Source organism: Prionailurus viverrinus, chromosome D1 (genome assembly GCF_022837055.1).
Source record: "Prionailurus viverrinus isolate Anna chromosome D1, UM_Priviv_1.0, whole genome shotgun sequence".
NCBI classification, from domain to species: Eukaryota; Metazoa; Chordata; class Mammalia; order Carnivora; family Felidae; genus Prionailurus; species Prionailurus viverrinus.
Window position 1 is genome coordinate 21,153,937 of NC_062570.1, and position 26,540 is coordinate 21,180,476.

Here is a 26,540-nt window from a genome sequence, read left to right on the forward strand (position 1 = left end):
AGCAGATTTCTCTTAGTCTCCCTGCCTTCCCTCGTGAACTTCTGCTGAGAGATAAGATGCTTGGGGATGGTTAGACAACCTTCTACATTGGATTATCAAGTCTCACTTTGTCACAATCTCTCTCTATGTCTCTCTGTCTCTCTGTTTCCCCTTTCCCTGTCTGTCTCTCTCTACACACACAAACAATTACTAATTAAAGGCCTACAAATAGGAACCAAATTGCTGCAGCATGGACGAAGAAGTCAATATTGACACCTCTAATCGATAGTCATGCCTTAAATCTCAGGCTACTCTGCAATTCACCTGATGAAAAGGTTCATATTTCATCTAATCTGAATGTGGAGTTACCCAGGTTACGGGATCCCACTGGTAAAGTAGAAGTGTCAGATCTATTAGTACCATTTTTTGAATTCTGATATCCATATAGATGATTATGATAATTCTGTCACTGTTATTTATTCTTTTTTTTTTAATGTTTATTTATTTTTGAGGCAATGTGAGAGACAGAGTGCAAGCAGTGGAGGGGCAGACAGAGGGAGACACAGAATCTGAAGCGGGCTCCAGGCTCTGAGCTGTCAGCCCAGAGCCTGATGCGGGGCTCCAACTCACGAACCGCGAGATCATGACCTGAGCCGAAGTCGGACGCTTCACCGACTGAGCCACTCAGGCGCCCTGTTATTTATTCTTTTATTTGAAAAATATGTTTCCAAGTTTGTTTTGTGTGTATGGTTGACACACAGTGTCACAGTGTTTTCAGGTGGACAACATCAGGATTCGGCTTCTCTATACTTTGTGCTATGTTCACAAGTGCGGCTACCACCTGTCATCATACAACACTATTACAATACCATCGACCGTATTTTATTTTATTCCCATGACTTATTCATTCCATACATGGAAGCTTGAACCTCCCTCCCACTCCCACTCCCGTTCATCCGCGAAAATTATAGTTTTGATGTAGCTTAAGCCACGTTGTCTAGACACAGGATACGTTTTGTCTAAGCTTTGCTGAGAACAGAGATCCTGGCTTCTTTCATATGGTAGAGCCAGTTTCATAGTCTTTTAAAAAATGTTCATTTTGGGGCGCCTGGGTGGCGCGGTCGGTTAAGCGTCCGACTTCAGCCAGGTCACAATCTCGCAGTCTATGAGTTCGAGTCCCGCATCAGGCTCTGGGCTGATGGCTCAGAGTCTGGAGCCTATTTCCGATTCTGTGTCTTCCTCTCTCTCTGCCCCTCCCCCGTTCATGCTCTGTCTCTCTCTGTCCCAAAAAAAATAAATAAACGTTGAAAAAAAAATTTAAAAATGTTCATTTATTTATTTTTATTTTTAAATGTTTATTTATTTTTGAGAGAGAGAGAGAGAGAGAGAGAGAGAAAGAGAGAGAAGCAGAGTGCGAGTGGGAGAGGGGCAGGGAGAGAGGGAGACACAGAATTCGAAGCAGGCTCCAGACTTCGAGCTATCAGCACAGAGCCCAACATGGGGCTTGAACCCACAACTGTGAGATCATGATCTCAGCCAAAGTTGGACGCTTAACCAACTGAGCCACCCAGGTGCCCCTAGTTATTTATTTTTGGGAGAGGGAGAGAAAGCAAGAGAGAGAGCGAGTGAGCAGGGGATGGGCAGAGAGAGAGAGAAGGAGACAGAGAATCTGAATCAGGTTCCAGGCCATCAGCACAGAGCCTAATGTGAGGCTCAAACTCACCAACCATGAGATCATGACCTGAGCTGAAGTCAGACGCATAGCTGACTGAGCCACCCAGGTGTCCCTCTTAGTCTTTTCTGAAGAATGATTGAAAATAATCCTGAACTCAACACTAATTTGGGCTAAATAAAAAACATCATTCATGCCCCACTTTTCATTGTACAGAATCCCAACTTTTCTTGACATCAAGCTGACATATCATTTCCTCTGGTGTTGGTTCTGTTCTTCCTCTTTCAGGTAGTAGTTCTTAAGTAAGAATCATATACTTGATGGAGATGTCTTCTCTTATAAGGGTGTTGCCTGAATTTATGGGTATGAGGAGTGGAAGATGGAGAGAGGGATATTATCTCTAACAAAACCAAATTAGAAAATATCTGGATATTTAGGATGAAAGAATATATGTTAGGAAACTGCCAGTGGCAAAAGACATGAACAGACACTTTTCCAAAGAAGACATCCAGATGGCTAAGAGACACATGAAAAAATGCTCAACATCACTCATCATCAGGGAAATACAAATCAAAACCACAGTGAGATACCACCTCACACTTGTCAGAATGGCTAAAATGAAAACTCAGGAAACAACAGATGTTGGCGAGGATGCGGAAAGAGGGGAATATTTTTGAACTGTTTGTGGGAATGCAAACTAGTACAGCCACTCTGAAGGACAGTCGAGGTTCCTCAAAAAATTGAAAATAGAGCTACCTTATGACCCAACAATTGCACTACCAGGTATTTATCCAAAAGATACAAAAATGCTGGTTTGAAGGAGGATGTGTATCCCAAAGTTTACACTTGATCTTAGCCAAAAGGCCGAGAAGCAATTGTGTATCCCAAAGTTTAAAGCAGTACCATCAACAATAACCAAATTATGGGAAAAGCCCAAATGTCCATCGACTGATGAATGAATTAAGAAGATGTGGTATATACATGCAGTGGAATATTACTCAGTGATGAAAAAGAATGAAATCTGGCCATTTGTGACAACGTGGATGGAACTAGAGTGTATTATGCTAAGAGAAATAGGTCGGTCAGAGAAAGACAAATATCCTATGATTTCACTCATATGTGAAATTTAAGAAACAAAACAGATGAACATAGGGGAAAGGAAGGAAAAATAAGATAAAAATAGAGAGGGAGGCAAACCATAAGAAACGTTTAAATACAGAGAACAAACTGAGGGTTGATGGAGAGAAGTGGGGTGGAGGATGGACTAAATGGGTGATGAGCGTTAAGGAGGACACTTGTTGGGATGAGCACTGGGAGTTATATGTAAGTGATGAATCACTGAATTCTACTCCTGAAACTATTATTGCACTACATGTTAACTAACTTGGATTTAAATTTAAAAAAAAAGAAAAAGAAAAAGAAAATTGCCAGTGGATGCTGTTTGGGAGGACACATCTGAATTTTATCTTCTTAGAGCCTCATAAAGGATCGTCTAGTGTGAGAGAAGTGTTGAGCCAGCAGTGTACAAGGCTTGGTGCCTTCTGGATCGTATGGAAGATTGTAGGGATGTCCATGTCATGGAGTTGAGTTTCTCAGTCTCCTCTGAGGAAAGTCCCTTTACAAGCAGGTGATGGTGGTAGTGAGACACCAGTCCCAATACCAGCGATGAAATGTTCCTCAAAGATCTAGTTTTGAAATTGAGACATCTCTACAGTAGCAAGAGAATTTATTCTCCCTCCTATTCCTCCCTCTCGATAGATAGATAGATGATAGATAGATAGAGATAGGTAATTCTGCATTACAAGGCAACAATTTTGTATGATTCATTATCATTTTTTGAGCAGGTATCAAGTGCCAGACACTTTATTAATGACTTAGCATCATTGTCTTATTTAATAGTTGTAATTTCTCAGCCGGGATTACTATTGCCAGATTACCTGTAAGGGTCCCAGAGATTTGTTCGGCCATACCGAACGTAGATTTTGAAGCGTGCACTGCTATCAATGTTAAATTCTTGGTTCTTTAAGTTTCCCCATGGACTCTGGAGAGAAAACAGAATTCCGAAAGGCTCCCCAGATTGCTGTCCCCTGTGTACATTCCCTGCTAAACTGCCTCCCTTTGAGTGTGGGTGAGACCCAAGGCTGTGATGGCATATCACTCTTGGTGCATTCTGTTACCTCACACTTTTGTCACAGCAAACTCAAGAGAACTTCTACTGGCTTTGAAGAAGTAAGCTGCCAGGGGGTTATCAGATGGCCAGGTGGTTAGGACTTGAGGTTGGACTCGAAGGCTGAGAGTAATGATCCCTGCTAACGGGCAGCAGGAAAGACAGAGACCCCAGTCCTAAATGTGCAAGGAACAGAATTCTGCCAACAACCTCCATAAGCTTGGAAGCGGATCCCAAGCCTCTCATGAGATTCCAGACTCAGCTGACATCTCGATTTCAACCTTGAGCAGAACACCCCACTCACCTGACTAAAACACTGTAAGAATGGACATTTGCATTGTTTTGTGCTACTAAATGGGTGGTCATTTATGAAACATAAATAGAGATTGATACAATGGGTTTCTCTGACTTTCTACTGCATACATCTGTGTGCACCTTCCTTTGTGTGCGTGTGGGGGGGAGAGAGGATGATGATGGATCATTCTATCATTTTTACCAAATAAGTTTTGTAACAGGAAAAGTTGAGGTTAACTTCAGGATGATCTACTATGGATGATGAGTTGCCACATGAAAATGGGTTTTCAGTTTTCAATGAAATGCTGGGTGCTCTCTCTCTATTCTTTAGGGAGAGGTGCCAAAGGTGTGGAAAATGAGAAACATGAGCGTAGTGACAACGTTCATCCTCACGGGTCTTCCCCATGCACCAGCACTGGCCATCCCCCTCTTCGGAATCTTCTTGGTGATTTATGTACTCACTGTGGTGGGGAACCTCCTCATCCTGCTGGTGATCACGGTGGATTCCCACCTCCACACTCCCATGTACTATTTCCTGGCCAACTTGTCCTCCATCGACATGTGGTTCTCCACCGTCACTGTGCCCAAAATGCTGATGACCTTGGTCTCCCCAGGAGGCGGGGCCATCTCCTTTCACAGCTGTGTGGCTCAGCTCTACTCCTTTCACTTCCTGGGGAGCACCGAGTGTTTCCTCTACACAGTCATGTCCTACGACCGCTACCTGGCCATCAGTCAGCCGCTCAGGTATGCCAGCCTGATGGGTGGGAGAGCGTGTGCCCTCCTGGCCGCCACCACGTGGCTCAGCGGCTCTGTGCACTCTGCTGTCCAGACCACACTGACCTTCCGCTTGCCCTACTGTGGGCCCGGCCAGATCCAGCATTATTTCTGTGATGCACCTCCTATCCTCAGACTGGCCTGTGCAGACACGTCCATGAACGAGAGGGTGATCTTCGTCAACATCGGGGTAGTGGCTTCGGGCTGCTTTCTCCTGATAGTGCTGTCCTATGTGTCCATCGTCTATTCCATCCTGAAGATCCGCACCTCTGAGGGGAGATGCAGAGCCTTTCAGACCTGTACCTCCCACTGCATTGTGGTCCTTTGTTTCTTTGTTCCCTGTGTTTTTGTTTACCTGAGGCCAGGCTCCAAGGATGCTGTGGATGGGATTGTGGCAGTTTTCTACACTGTGCTGACTCCCCTTCTAAACCCTGTGGTGTACACCCTGAGGAACAAGGAAGTGAAGAAAGCTCTATTGAAGCTTAAAGACAAAGTAGCATAGTCTCAGAGAAAATAAACACTGGAAAGTAGATGTGCCTGTTGAAAAAAGTAGTAGCATAATTTAGTCATCACCATGAAATTTATTACATGTGTAGCTCGGTGTTAAATGTTGTCCAAAACCATCTACTCAGCAATATTTGTTTCATGGATTTGTCTGAGGAATTTTCAAAAGTCACAATTAAATTTTTGTTTGTGATGAACTTGCTTAAATTTTGATCTATCAATGCATGTCTCTGTAAAAGGTTTATCTTGTTTTCCATTTCATTGAGATACAATCCATATACCATTGTTTTTGCCTTCTTAAAAAAAGTTAAGTATTCTGGTTGGATGTTGGACACACAGGGTTGCATTAGGTCACATGCCTAAGTCTATAATATGCTTTTTTTTTTTTTTTTTTTTTTTTTTTTGCTGAAGTCTTCTGTACACAACAATTTACAATCCTGGGCATACCATTCAAGGACAGCAACAAATATCAGATCACTTACTCATGGTTGCAAGGGTGCAACTAACTGCTTTCTCAGTCTTGTTAGTGGCTGTGTGTGTGTGTGTGTGTGTGTGTGTGTGTGTGTATGTGTGTGTGTGGTGTGAGGGTGTCCCAGTGTGACCACCCCTCTTCCTGGTACATCACAACCGTGCTAACCATGCCCATACAAGAGTTCTAAGTTCAGAGCACCTCATTATCTCCCTAGGCGGGTCTGCCAGGACAGGCTGTGGTGCTGACGTTCTCTTCTCAGTGACTGCAAACAGTCTTCACCTTGTGAGAGCCCTGCAGTTTCCCTGGTTGGGTGAGGCAGCTGAGGATGAAGTTAAGGTCAGAAACCACTCGTCTCCGTCACATACTCTGACCTTGAATTCCTGTGCTAGCTGACCAGATAGTGTTGGATAGCAGATAGATCAAACCATTTGATGCTGGATTCTTTTACTACAGCTGGTGGCTGCTGGTCATCTGCCCAGGCAGCTGCCTCTCCTACCATCCGAGGGTCTTGGAAATTTAGCTGCACCAAACTACAAACTGCTTTAGGACAGGAGCACTCCACATTGCAGGCTGGGGCCAGTGATGTTTCCTGTGTAAAAGGTAGAAAAGTGAAAATATATTTAAGGAACGTGTCATCATGGGGTTTCAACATATTTCTTTTCCAAATCAGGAAAAAAGTCTAGGGAGGACACAACACTGTAAAAATACTTAATGTCGAGCTACATAGTTCATACTTGTGGGCTTCCACATATAATGGATGAAATGCTGTATTTGCATCTAAACAAAAACAAATATTGGCTCACATGAGTTTGGAAATAATTTTATGCTCTGTACCTCAATTTTCTATCTCAAAAAAAAAAAAAGATTCTCTCGCGGGGAACCTGGGTGGCTCAGTTGGTTAAGCATCTGACTCTTGATTTCAGCTCAGGTCATAATCTCATGGCTCATGGGATCATCGAGCACAGAGTTGAGCTCTGTGCTGATAGCGTGGAGCCTGTTTGGGATTCTCTCTCCCTCTCTCCCTCTGAGCCTTCCCATGGGTGCTCTCTCTCTCTCTCTCTCTCAAATAAAATTAACATAATAACAATAAAGACTTCAAAATACTGTTATGAGGATTAAATGAGATTAAATAGAAGTGGCTTCAGTGACACTGATTCATAATAAATTCTTTTTTTAAGTGTTTATTTATTTTTTTTGAAAGAGAGAGGGCGGGGGAAGGGAATTGAGAGAGAGAAAGAGAGAGAGAGAGAGAGAGAGAGAGAGAGAGAGAGGGAATCCCAAGCAGGCTCCATGCTGTCAGCGCAGAGGCTGATGTGGGCTCAATCTCACGAACCGTGAAATCATGACCTGAGCCAAAATCAAGAGTGGGACACTTAACCAATCGAGCCACCCAGGTACTCCTGATTCATTACAAAATCTTAACTAAAGTCCTCAAATTCAATCCTGGGGCCACCAGCCAGATAGCGTGATTCTCAGAATTATTCTCTACACAAATTGTTTTCATGATTCCCAGCCACTGAAATAGTATTTTTGAAGACGCATGAATGTTGCTTTCTTTAAATCACCTTAAATTATACATAATAAATTACTGTAGCTAATTGTGGACAATTTAATCATTCTGATTAATTAACTATTTTCATAAATGTGGTACTCCTATGTTTACTATTTTCAAGGAATTTAACTGTAGGAAAATACTTAAAGGGTTAAAATTATAATAAATGAAAAAATATATATAATAAATGAAATTATTCTGGAATAATTCAGAGGCAGAAACAGTAAACAATATTGACCTTGGGATATACTAGATACTTCATAAATTAATCATTTAATTTATTAAATGAACTCTATGGAAGTGGGAAACAAAGGCAGAAATTGCAGATAAAATTAAATTTCTGTATAACCTGCAGCCCATTGACAAATACTTGAGGCAGACAGAGTAAAACACTTCTCCAGAACTCCCTACTGTCTTGATGCTAATTCTTTGCTAGAGGGACAAACAGCCTTAGCTTGACAATATCTGGGCCTCCAGGATCCTATGAGTCTTCTTTATTTTTTTATTTATTTATTTATTTTTTAATTTTTTTTCAACATTTATTTATTTTTGGGACAGAGAGAGACAGAGCATGAACGGGGGAGGGGCAGAGAGAGAGGGAGACACAGAATCTGAAACGGGCTCCAGGCTCTGAGCCATCAGCCCAGAGCCTGACGCGGGGCTCGAACTCACGGACCGCGAGATCGTGACCTGGCTGAAGTCGGACGTTTAACCGACTGCGCCACCCAGGCGCCCCCTTATGAGTCTTCTTTAGCATATGCAAATCTTACTGGAAACTTCCCCTGGACTTTACTTCCCCCAACTCCATAGTATATAACCAGTGTCTCCTGATGGTCTCTGGGCAGCTCTTTCTGACCACGGGTCCTGTCCCTGTGCTTTAATAAAATCACCTTTTTGCACCAAAGACATCTTCAAGAATTCCTTCTTGGCAATTGGCTCCGGACCCCACGAACCCCACTGTCACCCCAAAATATTCTCAGCATCTGTGAGATAGGTTCCATTATTATATACATTGAGAAAATAAAGAAGGTTAAATTACTTGGTAAAATTCACACACTAGTAAGGAATATGGTGAAGGCATATGGTTTGATTTCAGACTATCTGGCACTAAAGCCCATTGGTGTTAAATTCTACTATACATTATGATCGCTAATTTCAGGAACTTTCCATTTTGTGAGGAGCAGAGCAATGTCAATGAACATCAATAATTACTAGAATCACAAAACAGATTTGTGAATAGTTATGTACATTTTCTATATCCAATGTAGGATTTTTTAGGAAGCTACATTTTCCCTCATTGACTATGAAAAGTGCATTATCTACCCTACCTCCACCTAACTGAGGTTGTAAGTGCTTCATCACTTGATATCATTCCATCTGTTTATTTACGTATTCCACATTAAGCTGTGGATTCCTCTAGGAAAAATACTGTCATAGCTCTGTAGTAATCTGCTGACATAAATCTTGGTCTGTTTTCGTTAGAATGTTCTCCCTGCTACAGACCTGTTCTATTTCCAAATATTTACTTTTTGAGGGACCCAGCTTCTGATCCGCGCTCATAATATTAGACATCATTCTTAAACAGATGCCTTCTTTCCCTCCATGCAGTTCTACCTTCTTTGTTCAAGTCCCTGATAACTTTAGTTCATTTGATCTTTCCATTTGGAGTTAAAGCTATTATATCAAACTTCTCATGTCCAAACCAAAACTTTTTTTTGCCTCTTCTTCAACATTTGTCTCTCTGTGTATGATTGGCAACATAAAAGCTACCCCGAAACTCGAAGGTTTTCCTATAGTCTCTGCTCATATATTTATTCATGAAATTGTAAAAGGGGTAAGAGAAGAAATGGAGAAAGATGATGGAGGAAAGATGGCATGAGAAAGCTCTGAAAAATAAAGAAAAAATGTTGGATAATTTTAATATTCAATAATGAATCATTTACATTATCAAATAATAACTGGGACAACCTTATTTTGTAAATATTTCATTGTTTTGTGATTATGCCCCAAGAGCTATTAGGACTATTTTTAAAAGGGGGGAAATGAAAAAAAGAATAAAATACTGGAAAATTGGTGTTTGCATTCCACATAATGAATAATGAAATCTGAGCAAATTTCTCATCACATTGACCCACATTCTGATGTATCCTCTTAGGTTTTTCCTCAAAATAGCAGCTCTGCAGTATTGAACTTGTGTATTGAGGCTCGTTCTTAGTGATGTCATTGCACTGCTAACCTGAATTTTTAAAATATTGTTTGGTAATAGCATGATGTGTCTGATTGATTCCTTGAAGCTATATTTTCTGAGTTTACTGGTAGTTGAACATGGTCTCTATTATAGAAGTAACAGCTCAGTTGGAAGAAGTAAATAACTAATATAGAAAGAATCTTGCTCAAATCTGGAATAAACAGGGTGACTTTTTAATCAATAAATCAATTAATTAATTTTGAGAGAGAGAGTGGGGGAGGGGCAGAGAGAGAGAGGCTCCACGCTGTCAGTGTGGAACCCGATGTGGGGCTCGAACTCATGAAACACAAGATTTTGATCTGAGCAGAAGTCAGATGCTTAACCAACTGAGCCAGCCGGTGCCCCAGGTGACTTTTTAAAATTATTCCAATGCTGATACTTGTTCATTCAGTCATGCTTTTTCAAATAATTAATCAATGCCATAAGTCCTTCGACAATTTAAGTGACTTCTATATTTAAGGCACAGGGAATACAGTGTTAAGACAGAATTTGTGCTCCAGAACTCCAGAGTCCAATGGGCAACACATAAGTAAACAAATGAATCTTACAGTGTCCTAAAGTATATATGAGGTGCTACAGTAAACTACATGGCATCTAACACAGATTAGGTAGTAGATTGAATTACCAGGTGAAAATAAAGAAAATTACGTGTACAGGTAACAAAAGCTTGCTTCACCCACACAACTCATAATAATTACTACATACAGTGTATGAATAATACAAGCTTTCTATTCCTTCCTATCTCTCAAATAGTCCTTTCAGGATAAGTTATTATTGTGTTGTATATTTTTAAGTTACTTATGGTTCTAGTAGTGGTAAAAACTTTCCATTTCTTAATGTCTCCAAATATCATTATTTCACACTCATTCTTTTTTTTTCAATATACAAAATTTATTGTCAAATTGGTTTCCATAAAACACCCAGTGCTCATCCCAAAAGGTGCCCTCCTCAATGCCCATCACCCACCCTTCCCTCCCTCCCACCCCCCATCAACCCTCAGTTTGTTCTCAGTTTTTAAGAGTCTCTTAGGCTTTGGCTCTCTCCCACTCTAACCTCTTTTTTTCCCTTCCCCTCCCCCATGGGTTTCTGTTAAATTTCTCAGAATCCACATAAGAGTGAAACCATATGGTATCTGTCTTTCTCTGTATGGCTTATTTCACTTAGCATCACACTCTCCAGTTCCATCCACGTTGCTACAAAGGGCCATATTTCATTCTTTCTCATTGTCACGTAGTACTCCATTGTGTATATAAACCACAATTTCTTTATCCATTCATCAGTTGATGGACATTTAGGCTCTTTCCATAATTTGGCTATTGTTGAGAGTGCTGCTATAAACATTGGGGAACAAGTGCCCCTATGCATCAGCACTCCTGTATCCCTTGGGTAAATTCCTAGTAGTGCTATTGCTGGGTCATAGGGTAGGTCTATTTTTAATTTTTTGAGGAACCTCCACACTGTTTTCCAGAGTGGCTGCACCAATTTGCATTCCCACCAACAGTGCAAGAGGGTTCCCGTTTCTCCACATCCTCTCCAGCATCTGTAGTCTCCTGATTTGTTCATTTTGGCCACTCTGACTAGCATGAGGTGATATCTGAGTGTGGTTTTGATTTGTATTTCCCTGATGAGGGGCGACGTTGAGCATCTTTTCATGTGCCTGTTGGCCATCCAGATGTCTTCTTTAGAGAAGTGTCTGTTCATGTTTTCTGCCCATTTCTTCACTGGGTTATTTGTTTTTCAGGTGTGGAGTTTGGTATTTCACACTCATTCTTGATAATTGCTTAGCATTCAATTATGTTTATTTTTTATTGAAATACAGTTGATACACAATGTTGTATTGGTTTCAGGTGTACAACCTAGTGATTCTGTAGGTTTACACATTATGCTCTGCTCACCATAAGTGTAGCCACCATCTGTCATCACACAGGCTATTACAACATCACACTCACTATATTTCCTATGTTGCACCTTTCATCCCCTGACTTCCTCATTCCATCCCTGGAAGCCCTCACCTCCCATTCCCCTTCATCAACTTCACCCAACCCCCAGCCCCTCTGGCAACTATCAGTTTGTTCTCTGTATTTATTAGCATATAATTCTTGATTGTTACCTCCTCACGCTCTTCACAGCCACTTCTTTGCAGTCTTGGCATTTTATTTCAATATTTGTTGATTTGTATCATTGCTGAGGCTCAGTCAGCTGTTAAAATATTATTTCATTGAAGAATAACTTACTAATAGCAATTTTCACAAGACATATATTTTGAAGCTCTTTTGCCAAGTTCATAAGAATTTGGGATTTTTAATATTTTCCTGTTAAATTGACTCTTTTATTTTTATAAAATTCCCTTCATACTCAGCCACAAAATGAATGAAATCTTGTATTCGTGACAACATGGATGGACCTAAAGGGTATTATGCTAAGTGATACAAGTCAGACAGAGAAAGACAAATAACATGCAATTTCACTTATGTGTGAAATCTAAAAAACAAAACAAACAGCACAAACCAAACAGTAAAACAGAAACAGGCTCTACCAATAGCAAACAGGCTCAAATAGAGAACAAGCTGGTGGTGTCAGAGTGGGGGGTGGGCAGCTGGGGAGTGCGGGGATGAGCAAAGTAGGTGAAGGGGATAAAGAAGTAAAAACTTCCAGTTATAAAATAGTAAGTCATGGGGATTAGAAGTAGAGCATATGCATAATTTTGTATAGTGACAGATGGTGACTCAACTTACTCTGGTGAGCATTTCCTAATGCAGATCATCGTCCAATCACTTAAAACTAATATTGTATGTCAACTACATTTAAAAAAAATTTTAAAAAATATCCTTTTTTTCCTACTCTGTTGCTTTCCATTTTTTAATTTCCATTGTTTTAATTTCCATTGCAGTTTCTTATGAACTAGGTATGATTAAGAATTTTAAAGCTGTCTGTGATATTTTTATTTTATTTGCCGTGGTTACTGTTTCTGTAATTACTGATATAGTTAGGTTTTAGTCGAACATTTTGCTACTTGTTTTCAGTTCATACCTTAAATTCTTTTTTCTTTATTCCTGTACTTTTTCTGTCTTCCTTTGTATTAATCAAAGTATTTAATGTATTAATCAAGTTTTTTCATTATTTTATTTGCTTTTTTGTTATTTAAGTATTTTCTTTTTCTATTATCTTTTTATGATATTTAATATAATATTTAATTTTTTAATTTACTTAAATTAGCACTTTTACCACATCCTATATAACCCAAGTCCCTTACAGTCATTTGATTCCATGTAGCATCTTATATACTTTTATATTTTGTCCTATATTTTATTTCTAAATATATTATAGGCCTTACAGGACATTATTATTGGCGGTTTATTAATTAATTGATTTGTATTATTATGGTGCTTTAAATAGTCAACAGTGTTTTATATTTACTTATATTTTCCCTTTCCGGTGTTTTTTATTCCTTCTTATACTTTGATCTGGGATCATTTTATTCAATTTAGGAATTTCCTTTAGTAATTTTTATAGTGCACGGTTATATTTTATGCAGTTCATACTCCTTACAGAGGGAGCTTAAGTCTGACAGCTACTTTGTCATGGCTGTATAGAAATAATGGTTCCTCTTTTTTGTTTTTAATTTGTAATTTAACTTTTCTCCTTGCCTGCTTTGGAAAAAAAAATGACATAAAGGTATAATTTGCATATGTCAAATGTATCCATTTTAGGCACCCAGTTTGATGTTTTAACAAATGTTGGTTGCTTCCACAATCAAGGTAAAAAACCTTCCCATCACCACAGTGGAATACCTGTGTCCTTTCTGTTATTCCAACCTGAGACCAATTGACTTGCTTTCTCTCACTACAGGTTAGATCTGTTTTTTTGAGTTTCCTACAATGTAATCGTGTAGTACATACACTTTTGTGACTGGCTTCTTCCTCTCATCCTTCTTTTCCTCACTCATTGGTGTGTTTGTGCCTATTAATAATTCATTCCTTGCTGAATGGTAGTCTATTGTGTAAATACGTCACAATTTATCACCTATTGTTTAACATTTGTATTGCTTCCAGTTTGGGCATATTATTTATAAAAATGCTATATAGATTCATTTTCAAGTATTTGTGTGGACATAAGTTTTCAATTCTCTTGAGTAAACATCAGATTGTGGAATTGCTAAGTAACAAGGCAAGTCAAATTACAAGTGGATGTTTAATACCTTAAAGAAACTGATTGTTCTGCAAACTGATTATATCATTTTATATATCCACTAGCATTACTGATATTTGACATTGCCAGGTTTTTAAAAAATTGATCCATTTGATTAAGTGTGGTAGTATCTTATTATGGTTTAATTTAGATATCACTGCTGATTAATAATGTTGAGTACTTTTTCATCTTTCTATTGGCCACTCACGTATTTCATTTGCAAAGTGTGTGGCTGAATCTTATGCCTGTTTCTCATTGGGTTATTTGTTTTTGCTAATTGATTTGTGAGATATCTTTACACATTTTGGATATGAATTTTTTCTTTGACATATGCATTACTAATATGCATATCAGTGTGTATCTTGCCTACTCATGCCCTTTTAATATCATCTGGAGAACACAGTTTTTATTTAATTTTAATAAATCTAATTTTTATTTACTTTTATGGTGCATGCTTTTATGTCTTTTCTAAGAAATTTGTAAGTGCTTCATATTTACAAAGGTTTTCTCATGATTTTTACCCTACAAATGTAATAGTTGTAGCATTTACATTAAAGCTAATAATCCAATTTAAGATAACTGTTGTATATACAGGAAAGTAGTAGTCAAAGGCCAGTATTTATTGATGGGTAGATAGCATCATTTGTTGAAAGCACTACTTTGTCCCTTTTTAAGTGTTTTGGCAGATTTGATTTAAGATCAACTGAGTGATGTTAATTTAGCCATTCTGACGGATGTAAGGTTGTATCTCATCATGATTTTGATTTGTATTTCCCTTATGGTGAGGGATGTTGAGTATCACAAGAAACTACAGGTGTTGGTGAGGATGCAGAGAAAGGAGAATGTCTTGCACTGCTGGTGGGAATGCACATTGGTGCAGCCACTCTGAAGAACAGTATGGAGGTTCCTCAAAAAAACTGCAATTAGAACTACCCTATGACCCAGCAATTGCACTACTAGGAATTTATCCGAAGGGTACAAAAATACAGATTCGAAGGGGCACATGCACCCCAATGTTTATAGCAGCATTATCAACAATAGCCAAACTATGGAAAGAACCCAAATGTCCATCAACTGATGAATGGAAAAGGAGATGTGGTGTATATACATATACATGTGTATATATATATATATATATATATATATATATACACACACACACACACACACAATGGAATATTACTGGACTCAGCCATCAAAAAAGAATGAATGGAATCTTGCCATTTGCAACAATGTGGATGGATCTGGAATGTATCATAACAAGCAAAATAAATCAATCAGAGAAAGATAGATGCTATATGATTTTGCTCATATGTGAAATTTAAGAAACAAAACATGAACATGTGGGAAAGGTGGGGGGAAAAGAAAAGAGGGAAATAAACCACAAGAGACTCTTTATGATAGAGAACAAACTGGGGGGTTGATGGAGGGAGGTGGGTGGGAGATGGGCTAGATGAATGATAGGTATTAAGGAGGGCACTTGATGTGATGAGCGCTGGGTGTTGTACGTAAGTGATGAATCACTGAATTCTACTCCTCAAATCAATATTGCATTGTATATTAACTACCTAGAATTTAAATTAAAAAGTGTTTAAAAAAATCAACTGAGTGATATGTATGGGTCTGGAGTCCTTTTCTTCTCCGTTGATCTGTATGTCAATACTTATGCCAATTGTGCAGACTCTAGATTACTATGATTTACAATGCTTATCACTATACCTTTAAACACACAGGTTGTATGTTTCTGTGGCTACTATGTGCACTATGTGCCTATTATATACACCTTCATCCCGCAAACCTTCCAGCTCCCCCTTCATGATTCAAATTACAGCTTTTGACTTCATTTCTTTCTAATCTCCTTCAAATATGCTCTTGATGCGATGTAAATGTAATTTCCATAGTGGAATAGTTCAATAGCATTTGGGAACTGGAAGAACACGGTTTGGCCCTTTATCCTCTGGTATCTCCCAGGACCATGCCATCAAGAAGCAGCTGCTCTTATAAGTACTATCTCCAGTTCTCTTTAAATTTACAATCTCTGTAAAGGTCTTTGGGTATTATCGTGTGAGATAACTCTGTAAGCTTCAACAACAGATTTGTACAAGTCTCCCAGGCTATCTTTCCTGGGTTTGCTTTGGAAAAGTAAGAAAGGTGGCGGTTACCCTTTCCTGATCTGGCCCCTCCTTATGTTTCCCATTGAATGGGAGGTGGTTCCTTCTCCACGTATAGGGAATGGATGTTTAAGGCCAGCACAAACCACAGAATGTAGTGAACAACGCTTCTACTTACTTAACCTTGTAGGCTTTACCTTCAACTACACTGTCAACCAGATACTTTTTCATTCTACCCTCAGAACGCACTTTTATTACTTCCTCTACTGTGTTGAGTTATGTCACAACTGCCAAAGCATCCTAACTTCTCCATCGACTTGACCTCCTCACACAATTAGTTACCATTTGCCATCCACCGCACCACTCTCGATTCCTGCTGCTTCTGCCTGACCTGGATTGTCATGAATGTGTTTTTCTTTCTTTTCTGAGATACAGTTGAAAAGCCTCTTTAGTTGATCCTTCTCCCCTAAAGCCTGCCTTCCTGCAAACTATCTTCCATGTTGCTACTAATTATAATCTCTAAGTGTAAATGCTATCACATTACTGTTACATCTGTTGTATTTCAATACCTTTCCAAAATTTGCAAAATGAAAATTCCTTTTTCCTAGGTTGTGTATGAGTTCCTCTAAATGACTTTGTCTAAATTTTCTGACTCCTCTTCTTATGCCCCTATGCTTCTTTTAGTTTATTTTTTAAAGTTGATTTATTTATTTATTTATTTATTTATTTTGAGAGAGAGCAAGGGAGGGGCATAGAGAGAGAGGGAGAGAGAAAGAATCCTAAGCAGGCTCCACATCATCAGCACAGGGCCCAATGGGAGGCTTGAACTCACAAACTGTGAGATCATTACCTCAGTCGAAACCAAGAGTTGGACGCCTAACCAACTGACCTACCCAGACATCTCCCGCCCCCCCACCCATGATTCTCTTATATTGGGACTATAAGCTCCTTGAAAAGGAGGTCTGTGTCTGTCTAATCTTGGTGCTCATGGAACATAGCACACAATTGCCACTTAACACATATTTACATATTGAATGGATAAGTAGGTAGATTCAAGCAGGAAAGAGAAAAAAGAACATAAAAAAGTTTTTTTTTAATTTGTTTTATCCAACCCTCTAACCATTAAACTACTAACATTTGGTAACTTTATTCAGTGGTCAACTTTTATATTAGCTAAAATTCCTCACATGAGACATCCTTACAGTCTTGAAACTGTTCAGTATCTTTACTGTGGTCATAGACACTCAAAACTACTCAGGTGTTATAACTGTATGCTATTAGCACACATCTACTCACACACACAGACACACGTACAAATGAAACTGGGAAAATGCGAATGAGATCTGTGGATTAAATCAATGTCAGTATCCTGGTTGTGATACTATGCTATGGTTGTACAAATTGTTGCCATTGGGGGAAACTGAGCAAAGTTATACAACAGATCCCTTCATATTATTTCATACAACTTATGTGATTCTACAATTATTTCAATAACAATTTCAGCTAAAAAATGATGCTGATATTTATCTTATAAATCATTAAAAATTTAAATCACTTTCAACATGCTTTATAACACCCATTATATTTAGGACACTGTTCCCTGGATGATGCTACACTTGTTTTTCTCTCTCACTGGATGATGGCCTTCATCAATACAGACACACATAACGCTCAGTGAATGTCCTATAACATTTGTGCTATTGTGAGTTAAGTAAAATAGTAGGAATTATAAGAAACTGGAAAGCATCCAAGTGAACCCAGTGGCTAAGGAATTTTGATCTAACCCGTCGTCAGTTTTCTCCTTTGCAAATTTAGTAGGGCTGTAGAATAGGCCATATCGGTCTGGTTTATTGGAATGAACACTAGTAATCAACCTCTTGCATTGGTTTATATAGGTCATGCATTTATAGATAGTATGGTTTTCTTCTCAGCATGGACGTGTAGCTTATTTGGAACCAGATATACAAACGAGCACAGATGGGTTGTCTTGCTAAAGCGTCTCTGGAAGACAGGTGCCCCAAGTCTGAGGAGTCTCAGAAGTGATCCCTAGTTCTAACAGCTGCCTATTGGTTTTCTTTTCTGCCCTTCTTGGTATGCCGGGCAGTGTTGGCATTAACAGGATTCATGTGACATTTGAATGAAGGATTTATTTTCTGAAAAATTGATTTATGCTATCAATTGAGGTGTATGTTTGAATGACTGCTTTCAAGCTTCATGGCTCAAGTCTTAGCTCCCAGATGGTGTCCAAAGTCCATTGTACACTTTAAGTCAAACAAATGTGAACTAAAGACAATATAATTACATGGGAAGTACCACCTAGGGTCTGCTTTTAAAATTGGGAGGTACTCTCAATATTCTTTGGTAGTATCCTTGTGTCTCTAAGACTATTTTCTTATTTTTCACATATTTCTTATCTGTCCCTTGTTTACTCACAGAAATAATTTTAAGATTGCTAAAAATAGAAGCTTTTAATTTAAGAGAAAAGACAGTAACTCTGTAAATACAGAACAAAAATCTAGGTAGTTGTATCCATGACCGATTCAGTACAAATAGTGCATGGATTGCATAAGTAGACAAATATTTACTTTAAAAAAATCACTCCAAGTGAAGAAATTAAAGAGTTATACAGTTTTAGTTAACTCATAAATATAAATAAAGCCATTATTAAGAATTAAGTATTTTTGGTGTGATCTTTTGTAATGTAAAAATTTCATCATATATGTACTATATTAATGAATTGGAAATATTATATGTGATTATTTTTCAATATAAATGTTTAAAAATGGAAAAAAGGGCTCTTTAGAGAGCTTTGATTTAAACTGCACAAAATAAAATATAAGTGAATTATCCTGGAGAGCAATTCTGGAAAATATTTGTACAGGGGATGGAAGTAAACTACTTTTCTGATAATCTACTTTGTAGAACATAAAAGAGAAGAATAGGCAATCATCCTTCCTGCCAGATTATCATCATTAAATGGCTGTTTATACTGGGATTCTGGCAAATAATGTAGAAAGAAATATTAAACTGCATTAAATTTTCATTAAAAAATTAAGATCGAATAATTGAAATAGTCCTTACAAGTGTAATGTTCATGTTGGTGGTTTAATTTAATTCTAAATCAATAAAAAAGAGGGCATCTGGGGGCACCAGTTAAGCGACGGACTCTTCATTGGGCTCAGGTCACGATCTCACTGTTTGTGAGATTGAGCCCCACTTTGGGCTCTGCACTGACAGTATGAAGCTTGCTTGGGATTCTCTCTCTCCCTCTCTGCTCCTCTCCTGCGTGCATGCTCTCTCTCTCTCTTTCAAAATAAATACATAAATATTAAAAAAATAAATAAAAAAGGAGCAGGTCATATCTGGCTTTTCTTCATTATTCGGTGAATACTGACTTACTTCTCACCTTGAACAGAGCTTTCTTCACTTCCTTGTTCCTCAGGGTGTACACCACAGGGTTTAGAAGGGGAGTCAGCACAGTGTAGAAAACTGCCACAATCCCGTCCACAGCATCCTTGGAGCCTGGCCTCAGGTAAACAAAAACACAGGGAACAAAGAAACAAAGGACCACAATGCAGTGGGAGGTACAGGTCTGAAAGGCTCTGCATCTCCCCTCAGAGGTGCGGATCTTCAGGATGGAACAGACGATGGACACATAGGACAGCACTATCAGGAGAAAGCAGCTCAAGGCCACACTACTCCGATGTTGACGAAGATCACCCTCTCGTTCATGGACGTGTCTGCACAGGCCAGTCTGAGGATAGGAGGTGCGTCACAGAAATAATGCTGGATCTGGCCGGGCCCACAGTAGGGCAAGCGGAAGGTCAGTGTGGTCTGGACAGCAGAGTGCACAGAGCCGCTGAGCCACGTGGTGGCGGCCAGGAGGGCACACGCTCTCCCACCCATCAGGCTGGCATACCTGAGCAGCTGACTGATGGCCAGGTAGCGGTCGTAGGACATGACTGTGTAGAGGAAACACTCGGTGCTCCCCAGGAAGTGAAAGGAGTAGAGCTGGGCCACACAGCTGTGAAAGGAGATGGCCCCGCCTCCCGGGGAGACCAAGGTCATCAGCATTTTGGGCACAGTGACGGTGGAGAACCACATGTCGATGGAGGACAAGTTGGCCAGGAAATAGTACATGGGAGTGTGGAGGTGGGAATCCACCGTGATCACCAGCAGGATGAGGAGGTTCCCCAACACAGTGAGTACATAAATCACCAAGAAGATTCCGAAGAGGGGGATGGCCAGTGCTGGTGCATGGGGAAGACCCGTGAGGATGAACGTTGTCACTACGCTCATGTTTCTCATTTCTTCTCATATATGGAGCTCTGTCCCTACGGAAAGCAAAGCAAGTTCAACATTTACTGAGATCATATTGTGGCAACTTTGTTTTCACTGAATGGAAACACAAGATGTAAATTGTCATGTAGATGTTACATGACATTTTTGCTTTAGGTGGGGCTTTGAGGGGGGTTATCCACTTCCTTATTACTTTACCCGAATCAACCAAATAGAAAAGAGAGGTAAATTGGGTATTGTTTTCTGTAGAATTAGAAAAGTTATACCCAAACCAGCAACTTTGGCACGCTCTCCCATGGATGAGCCTTTATCCAAGCATCTCTCTTTCTTTTTTTCTCTCTAACCATCCCCCTACCCCACACCCCCCACAAAAGACACACACACACAACCACACACTGCCATATATACAGATTCAGTCTCTTTGATCATCAGAGAATTTCCACTATAAATATACATTTATAAAGAAAGCTTCATCCATAATGGCTGAGAAAGATGCTTTCCTAAAACTCCCTGGTCAGCAGCCAGCTGATGGGTTAGGGAAGAACTCCTAGGATTTAGCATCTCAGTGAACCAGGTTCATCTGTCCTACAGTAAACCATGATCATACTCTCCTCATCATATGTGAAATCTGACACCAAACTAATGCAGTCAGTAATGGTCAGAGTACTATCACTTTCCTCACCTCCTCTTATCCTATATTTATTTCTATTTATAAATTTTTATTATATCTCCCTCTAGGCAATCAATCATCCTCCTTCTGAATTGTAATCAAGTCATCTCAGAATATATTTTGAGCTTCCCATGAAGAATTAGATCTGCTTACTTAGGAGGACCAAATGGCATGTTTGAGGTTTGAGTTCCAGAACTGAATGTTGATACTCACTATAAAACAGACACCAATGCTCTTTGAAAAATAAAGGAAAATATGTAGTCTGAAATAATTTTTATTATTTCTAGGATTTCTATTATTCCAGGGCTCAGACTGTAAGTTCCTTCCTTCCTTCCTTCCTTCCTTTCTTCCCCTTTATTCCTCCCTCCCTCCCTTCCTCTTTCTTTCTTTCTTTCTTTCTTTCTTTCTTTCTTTCATGATCTGAAGGTCTTCCAAATTATATATTCAAAGAGAAAACAAATAGTCATGAAGAAATGAAGAGAAATCTGGTTGGACACCTGGGCCTCTCTGGTAGAAAAGGTAGAAATCTTTACTGATTTCTAAGGTGTTTCTGGTATATAGAGTCATGTCAGCAATGTGTTTCTATTTTGGTGTATATGATAAAAACAGAATTTTCTATTGTTTCAACTCAGAGTTGTAATGCTAAGGTTTACAGAGAAAGCCCTTTATTGACTGTGATTTTATAAAATTTTGAGTGTTTTATAAAACTGTGCAAAGTTGGCCTGGCAGCCATGACTAGTCAATATAAGCCAAAGCTGAAGAAGAAGAAAAACAAAATGATAAACATAAATACGTCATAATCACCCCACAATTCCCAATGATGGAAAGCGCTAAGTTTTGCCAATTTTTGCTGCTTACCAATTTACAGCTAAGGTTTGGCTCATGAGGCAAAATTCAACATTAAAAGAAACTCTCAGTCTTTGATGACTAGGATGCTTCTTCTTGCGTATGTGAAACCACAAAAAACAAGCCAGAGAAACAAACATTTTAAACAACAGAGCTTAAAATTAATTTGATATCTCAGGAGATACTGCCTTCACCCTTGAGTCCTCATGGGTGAAGATAATGCTTCCCCATTATGATAAACACTCAGAATTCTTTTTCAAATTCCTGGAAGTTGGTTTTATATATGACGGGCCACCATTCCAGAAAGCATTTTATTTTGCTCAAAATTAATTTCCAAAGTAAATAACAATGACACTCTGGGTGTGAGAATTCTTTGCCCTGGGAATGTTTTGTTCTTTTCTCTGATTTCTTCCTTAAATTCAAAGGTAGAAAATATGGGCTTTAGTCCCCAAAGGGACAATTCTCTGGTGAGGCTCGTAGTCTCCTTGATGAATTTTTTACTTTCTAGTCATTATGACCAGTATGAACAGGAGCTCTGGAGTTTGCTCCAGGGATGATCTGAGTACTACTCACACTAGATAAACATCTTACTAATTAAACTTTCTCCCTCCATGGCTTGGCAGGCTGTGCAGGTTTCTAGTCCAGAATGGATGATGCTACCTCACCTTGTCTGATTCAGAGATTTTCTCTCTTTTCAGGGACTCCTGCCTTTGTACCTTCTTAGAATATATTCACATTTTCTGTGAAAGTGGGTTTTTTTAAATCTTGAATTAATATAACTCAAGAGAGGGAAAATACACTTTTCTTCTAGAATTCATGTATGTCCTAGTTATCAGGAAAAGGGCTTTGTGAAACCAAGAAAACCTGATCTAACACCAGCAGAAGCCCACAGCACTGTTGGTTTGGGGGAAAGAAAATTGTAGCCTTACTAGCCTTTCTCTGAGAGAAATGTCCACCTGTATGACTCTATAGGATGAATTTTGAGGAATTGAAGCTTCCCACATTAATATTTCTATCAATTAGCCTATCATATTACACAATTTTATCACGTGGGCTATCCATTTAGAATGAGGCGTATATGTATAATCAAGGTAAAATCATAGTGCGGTCTTGAATGGCTACTTCAAGAATTATTTGCAATTTAACTCCAGTTCATATATTTCAAAATGCTGCTATAAAATACATGATAACAATTTTGGTAATTTAAACTCCTACCCAATTTCTTTTATATACTCTTACGAAAGCTATTAACTTCCATTTTGTTCTCTTTGATTATATAGACATACACTCATGTCATCTTCATAACATAGGAATTTTCTTTTCCTTTCCAAAAGTAGACACCCATTAATTTTCTCTCCTATATTAGCACTTTGGCCCAAACCCCTATTGTTGCCCAGCTAGTGTTCAGGGATTACTTAGCGAAGTGTGTTAAGAATACTGCACAACTTCCTCTGTCCCTTTTTCCTTCAGGAGATAATGACATTTGCTAACTTTCATCCTCTTCAGGAACAAGAAAGGAGTGATTTAGCTTTTTAGCCTTTTATTTCACTAAAACCCAGTGGCATTCTAGGTGCTGAATGAGCCAGAACTTGAAACCATCAAGAATTCTGGGCTGGTGGTTGTTTGCACACGGGTAAAGGCAAGCTAAGGCCACCCATTCTTGGTCCCACATTCTTGGGACTTCTGGTAATATTTTAACAAAGACTAGAGAAGGGCGGAGCCCCATGCACTTGTGACAAACACAAGTTCATCATTGGGCCTGAACTTGTGCTACCAGTGGACCACTTCTCCAACGTCATTGTTCCTAAAAAATTGTTTTTGCTATTCAAGGTCTTTTATATGCCTGTGTAAATTTTAGAATCATACCCAAAAGGCCCACTGACAGTTTCATTAGAATTGCATTGAATCTATACATCAATTTGGGGGAATTGGCATCTTAACAATATCTGACCACGAATACTGGGTATCTCTTTTTTCTCAATAACGTTGTATAATTTCCATGTTCAGGTTCTAGCACATCTTTTGTCAGATTTATCACTAGTTTTTATTTTGACACTATTTAACATTTAAAAAAATGTTTATTCATTTTTGAGAGACAGAGAGAGACAGAGCATGAGTGGGAGAGAGGCAGAGAGAGAGGGAGACACAGAATCCAAAGCAGGCTCCAGGCTCTGAGCTGTCAGCACAGAGCCTGATGCGGGGCTCGAATTCAGGAACCGTGAGATCTTGACCTGAGTCAAAGTCGAAAGTCACCCAGGCGCTCCTTCTTGATGTTAATTTAAATGGTAATTATTCATTGTGAATAAATAGGAATCCAATTGATTTTTTATAATAGTTATATCCTACAACTTGGCTAAACTCATTCATTTGCTCTTATAGCTTTTTTAGATATTCCATCAGATTTTTTATATAGATAGATGATCATGTTGTCTACACATATAGATAGTTTACTTCTTCTTTATAATCTGGATGACTTTTATTTCTTTTTCTTACCTCTAGAAACTAATATAATGTTGAAGAGAAATGGTGAGTGTGGACCTCCTTGTATTGGTCCTGATCTTAGGCAGAAGATGTTGCTTTTTAAAAATTAAGTATGATGGTAGGTGTAAGGTTTTTTGTAATTTTTTGTTTTTGTTTTTCTCTTTAATAAGTTGACCCTTCCATTCCTAATTTGCTGCAGTTTTTATCTGGGATGCATTTGGGGATTTGTCAAATGCATTTTCTGCATCTATTGTGATGATACTATAGCTTTCCTTTTTCAGTTTGTTAATATGGTGAAATATATTGCTTGAATTTTAATGTTAAACCAAACCTACATTCCTGGAATCAACCCCACCTGATCATGAGGTATAGTTATTTTTCATATATAAAGGACCTGATTTGATAAAATTTTGTTAAGAAGTTTTGCATCTGTGTTTCTAAAGGATATTAATCAGTAGCTCTGTTCTTGCAATGTCTTTGACTAGTTTTTGTATCAAAGTTAATGCTGGAATCAAAGAATGTATAGGAAATCTTAGTTCTTCAATTTTCTGAAAGACAAATTGATATTCAGCAAGAGTATCTCTTTTCATATATCATGGTCCAGAACGTGCCTCCCAGCGTAAGTGCTCACATTTATTTTTCCTCTGTCAGAGATTACAGTCTTGTGCTGCCTGTTGTCCAATAGATGAAAATACCCATTTATATATTTTTTGGTCAAGTTCTATATTTATGGTGGGAGAATAAACCCAGTTCCTGTTATCATATCACAGGTCAGAATGAGAAACCTCTAATTAAACTGTTTTTATTTTTAATTTACTTAAAATCACATAAAACTTTAAAATTGTATTTAATTGCTAATGTAGTCATTTGCTTGTGCTGTGAAATATAACTTATATAGATAAAAGTGCATAAGCATAAATGTACAGTTAAAGTTTATTGTCAAGCAAACACGTATGTTACCACCGTCCAAGTTAAGAAGTTAAATGTTGCCAGCAACCTTGAAGCCTTCACAGACCTTTCCTTGAAGCCAGCCCTCTCCCACTCAACTATTATGACATCTATAATAATTCTGATTTCTTATTAATTTTGAAGTTAACTAGACAATAACTTTGCCTTTTTAAAATTTATATTTGTGGAACCATGTACTACTATTTAATGTCCATTTTCTATTATTTAAAATTGTGTTGCAGTGACATGTACATATAGATATAGATCACTGTAAATTCATTCCTTATATTGATGTGTATTATTCCATTGTAAAGCATACTTTTGGGAGGCATTTGTGTGTTCGCATTTTAGCTATTGAAAAAATTCTGCCTTGAATACTCATACATTATTTTGATCCACATGTGTATGCATTTCTATAGAGAACTCTCTGTCTTATGAGGAAAGTATCTCTCACCTTACATGAAAATGATAAACTATTTTCTAAAGTGGTTCTATAAACTTTTTTTTTGGTTCTATAAATTTATACTCCCTTTGTGCAATGTGAAAGTTCCAGTAATTGATGATTTTGACATTTACTTTAAGCAAATTTCATTGCAATTTAAAATTTCATTTCCTTATTTCTTCAAGGGATGGAGCAGATTTTTTGCTGTTGTTTATTGGCTATTTGCATTTCTTCTTTGGTGAAAACTGGTCAAGTCATTTGCCTGCTTTAATATTGGATTGCTTACTTTTACAATATACTTACTAAAAATAAAGTGAAATAAAGTAAAATAAAGTAAAATAAAATACTAAAATATGTATCCTAGGAGTTCTTTACATATTTTTGAATCTGAGTCCTTATTAGTAATATGTGCTGTAAATAACATCTCTGACTTTCACTTTTTCTTTTTGGTTTTCTTTGTTAGTCTTTTAATGTTATTTTCAATTTGAAAGCAACAAAAATTATCAATGTTTACTTTGTTGTTACTGGTTTCTATATCTGGGTCAGAAATACTTTCCCCAATTTAACTTGACAAGTTGCACTGTTTGCCTTACAAATTTGAATTTACGAAACCCTTTTCCTTATTGATCAAGTTGCATAATTTATTGAAAAAAAATTTCTGCATGATCTTCTGTATCACCTTTGACTTAACGTCAGTTATCCATATATCCAGGAAGTATGTTTTCGTGTTCTCTCTTTTATTCCATTTGTCTATTTGTCTAACCTTACATCAACACATTGTTTCAGTTGATTTAAGGAAAAATCATAAATAGACAGCTTGTAAACATGTTAAGCCTTAAGAGTTACTGGAAATGAATATTAAAAAATAGTTGGTTGTCAGTTGCTTACGAAAT

The 26,540-nt window shown here is 38.2% G+C and overlaps 2 protein-coding genes and 1 pseudogene across 2 annotated transcripts; 1 reads left to right on the forward strand and 2 right to left on the reverse strand.

Annotated features, from left to right (window-relative positions):
* Nucleotides 1–2,367: 2,367 nt before the first annotated feature.
* Nucleotides 2,368–2,527, reverse strand: LOC125147332 (uncharacterized; annotated as a pseudogene).
* A 1,940-nt stretch (nt 2,528–4,467) lies between these two features.
* LOC125146664 (olfactory receptor 10G9) lies at nt 4,468–5,388 on the forward strand. Its single transcript, XM_047823389.1, has one exon. The coding sequence runs from the start codon at nt 4,468–4,470 to the stop codon at nt 5,386–5,388; it is 921 nt and encodes a 306-aa protein (XP_047679345.1).
* A 13,949-nt stretch (nt 5,389–19,337) lies between these two features.
* Nucleotides 19,338–20,269, reverse strand: LOC125146676 (olfactory receptor 10G9-like). The gene is given in 2 exon segments (XM_047823410.1): nt 19,338–19,655; nt 19,658–20,269. Coding segments are annotated over 2 exon segments (930 nt in total).
* Between the last annotated feature and the right edge of the window lie 6,271 nt (nt 20,270–26,540).